The 3,698-nt window shown below is 42.5% G+C and overlaps 1 protein-coding gene across 1 annotated transcript; it reads right to left on the bottom strand.

The window, feature by feature from the left end:
- Positions 1 to 396: 396 nt before the first annotated feature.
- LOC144100664 (uncharacterized) lies at positions 397 to 3,218 on the bottom strand. The gene is made up of 3 exons (XM_077633535.1): positions 3,113 to 3,218; positions 2,799 to 2,853; positions 397 to 744 (listed from the first exon to the last, which is right to left on the bottom strand). The coding sequence occupies exons 1-3, from the start codon at positions 3,142 to 3,144 to the stop codon at positions 529 to 531; spliced, it is 303 nt and encodes a 100-aa protein (XP_077489661.1). The 5' UTR covers positions 3,145 to 3,218; the 3' UTR covers positions 397 to 528.
- Between the last annotated feature and the right edge of the window lie 480 nt (positions 3,219 to 3,698).

Raw genomic sequence — 3,698 nt, 5'->3', positions numbered from 1 at the left:
GCGTCCGGCGCCAACTACGGCGAAGAGCGGCTGCTGAAATCGGCTACAGACGTGCCAACAGCGGCTGGTCATGGGGACGCTGTTAAGAACAAATCACCACGTGACGTCCACTTTCGTTCAGCGGAACAGCTTTATATCAGCTACTCGTTTTAAAAAAACTACATAGAGTGTTTAATACATTCAAATCAGTGGGAAAGCACGAATTTCTGCTTCGTACAAGTCTACGATCAGCGGGCAGTGCCGCGGTATGGAGCGCTCGCGCTAGGCCAGCTGCGAACAACAGAACAGGCAACGTAAGGTTTTGCTCGCGGCTGGTAGCCACCGAATTAGTGCTTACGCACCAAAAAGAAATTAAAAGAAAAAACTAGATCGGGAAGAGGATCTTTTGTAGCCAAATTGGAAGCTCGATTGTTGAATCCCTCTTTGCAAGACATTTAAACATCATGTTATTGAAAGTCGTATTAGCGCAGCAAGCCGCAGATCGTTCGCATGGTACCATGGGTTCATCTCCTATAAAAAATCCGTTGATTAGGTAATGGTAAAGCACGATTCAAGTTGGCCGCAGTCTCTTAAGCCATCCTTGAAAAAGTCGCGCATGTTCTTGAGCATCCTAACACGTCGGATTTGGCCACGGCCCAGGTTCAGACCCAAGAACGGAGATTCTTCAGCGTCATACTCGATGTCGTAAGCAGCGATGCCCAGAGGCAAGGCCAGGTTATTCTTCGTAATCTTGGTCCGGCAAGCCTAAAAACAACGAGAAAAACGCACCGAACAATATGGAAAAAAGCTGTCTTGTTGTCACCACGTGTACATCAGCAAAACAAACATCGCCGTAGCTGAGTGACTTTCAATGGGAGCCTCCGCAAATTCCCTGTAATCTAGATCCCGGAGAGACATTGTGATGCACATTGACAATCGCGTGATACTTCATAGCCCCCTACTTTTAAGCAGGTCTTTGTTTATTGAAACTAGCCACAAATAAATAAATAAAAATATTTTCGCATGAAAAGCGGATCCTAGGCTGCAGGTTAGGCATATACAAGTAATAAAATCAATTCGGGCAAAAAACTGAGTTAGTTGGAATGGATTCATATTGAAAAACCAGCGCAAAAAAACATGCGTTTTATTCGCACCGTGTTTGTCCTCTAGTCTACTTGTCCGCATTTTTTTCCGCTGGTTTTCTGTATAAGAGCGACTGGCTTAATTTCAGCGAGTTGCCTTTAACACCAATGAAAGCTCTTTAGAACGAAATATTTTCCTTAAGATTTTATCCAAATAATTCTAGAGCGGCTAAATCTTTGAAACAAAGAGCCACTAAGCGACCGCATTGTATAAAGAATGGCCGTTGGAAGAGTATTGCCGATTGTTTGTTAGGTGTATGCATCCTCGATCGAAGCTAATGGCGATCAGAAAGTTAATTTCTGCGGCTTAATAAAAGCCCTCCCGGTCGAAGTCTTTTTTAAATTATACTGCAAGCCTCAAACTCGAAATCGTTGTTAGTAATTTTGTATAGGTGATTAGAATACTTTGCTATAAACACATATACCCAGCAATTCTGGACAAAAATATTTTTGAGCGGGAAACCATCCATGAACGCATTTTTTTCATATAATGTTAAGGCGGAATAGAACTGGTACAGCTGTAAAATTGAATAAATAGGCGCTAGGTAGCCTTCATAAAGAAGTTTAGTACGGAGAGAATCGAACATAGTCTAAAGAACGGAGGTTGTCTGAAAACAGTGAAGAAGAAACTAGGCATAGGTAAAAACCTGGATATAGATAAGATTGCAATATGGATAAGATTGCTAAGACCCGAAGAGTTTTAAACAAATATATACGGTAGCCAATGTAATCACAACGTTAATGAGAGAGCCAGTAGAGTACATCGATGGGACATGCCGCCAGTATCGAAAGAGGAAGTAAAGAAAGCCTTAGAAGCAATGTAAAGTAGGAAAGGAGCAGCTGAGGATAAGGTATTGGCCCGATGTTTAGGGAAATCCTCCAAGGTGGAGTAGATTTGTAATAAGGGAGTAATTACTCATTGACATCCACCCAAGCGCAGCCATACGACTACGAAGCAAGGCTCTACAGCTTTCTCAGAAACGTCGTATTTAAAGAAACATTCGTCCTGGTCTGGGGTTCAAACCCGGGACCACAGCTTCACCGGAGCAGTCGCTACACCAACTGAGCTAACCTGGGCGGCATGCTTATGGAAGGGCGAGACGATAAGGTAACAAATCTGTTAAAGGACGGAGAGGAGTTTGTGCTACGAAAATTAGCCATCCTTTATACACAATGCCGCGTGACCTCGAGTGTTCCAGAATTATAACAATCAATATATCCGCAGATAACCCGACGGCAGTCTTGCATTTATTTCTTAACATTTTTGCTATCATCAAATGCGTTCCCATTGGCTGTCTATGGCAGTCTTGACTGTTCGGTGCGATCGATGGAAACACTTCAAAACAAATATTTTGCTACATGTCAGAAGAATGGGCCAGAACCTTGAACATTTTCATAACAGTTTCTAACAATTCTCTAATTTTTAAAGTTTTTCCGATAATGTTGAACATGCCACTCGTACTTGGAGTAAGCCGCGACCCGTAAGAAAAGTTGGCCGTCATAAGCACGCAAGACTACGTGCAAGAAGCAAACCCTTTTAAGAATCCAGTATATAGCTTTATTTATTTTAAATTATTTCATTACTAGCAGTTAAGTAAGCAATCACGTATACGGCTATAATTAACTCGTACCTCGCACATGAATATTACAAATCAAGGTAGGTGAGCTGAGTATTACTTCCGTATTTACTCCGTAACTGGTCCATCTGTCGGGTAGGTCGACTCCCAACTTTCTGGAACATGAAAAAAAAAATGTCAATCGATTTATGCAGAATCAAACCAGAACAAGTTTTGGCACAACAAAAAGTTTCGAAACTAATTCGTAGCCCCAAAAAAGGGCTAAGGACGGAGGCTAATTTCAGGTTACCTACACGGCCAGTAAAATCATTATGCTGTGCGTAAGGGGTAATAGCGATAGAAATGCGAGAGACACTGTTTCCTCAGGATGCGTACACTGTTCTTACAATCCATAAAGTATGAAAGGTGGCTTACCCATTCCTAAAAAGAAGCCACTGACATCTCATATGGCTTTAAAGCCAGGTGTCAGGATGCCGAACCGGAATCCATTTCCAAACCTTCGCGTAGCGCTTTAACGTCCTGTCACTTTTCTAGGACGCCGTCTTCTTCGTTATCTGCCAGCCTTATTTCAAGCTTCTAAGCGCACATGGATCGACACACAGATATGCGGCGGGCTGGCAAGAAGAAGAAAGTTATAGCGTTGATTCCGCATCGTTCTTTAAAAACAATGTTACATGGAAACAAAAAGAGTTATTAGCTTCGAAGTTGCAAAAAACGAGCAAAAAAAGGCAGAGGGTCGAAGCAAAAAAAATCAGCTTGTTATGGCTCATGTTAAGGTTTTATGGTGTGCTTATGACAGATGACAGAGCGTCGTCCACTTTTTGATTCAGTAAGGCAAGGACTGATACAATCTGTAGGGTCGCCTAAGATGTTAGCAAATAACCCCTCGTATTCTGAGCTTCGCCTGCCATCCCTGTTGCCAACATTCATGTTTGACAGCCGTGCATTCACATTCAAGAGGCGCCAATTTCCCAACAGGAGTGCAGTTGTTCTTTGCAGT

Source organism: Amblyomma americanum, chromosome 8 (assembly GCF_052857255.1).
Source record: "Amblyomma americanum isolate KBUSLIRL-KWMA chromosome 8, ASM5285725v1, whole genome shotgun sequence".
In the NCBI taxonomy this organism is placed as follows: Eukaryota; Metazoa; Arthropoda; class Arachnida; order Ixodida; family Ixodidae; genus Amblyomma; species Amblyomma americanum.
The sequence above is the reverse complement of the archived record's forward strand: the minus strand, read 5'-3'. Positions and strand labels throughout refer to the sequence as shown.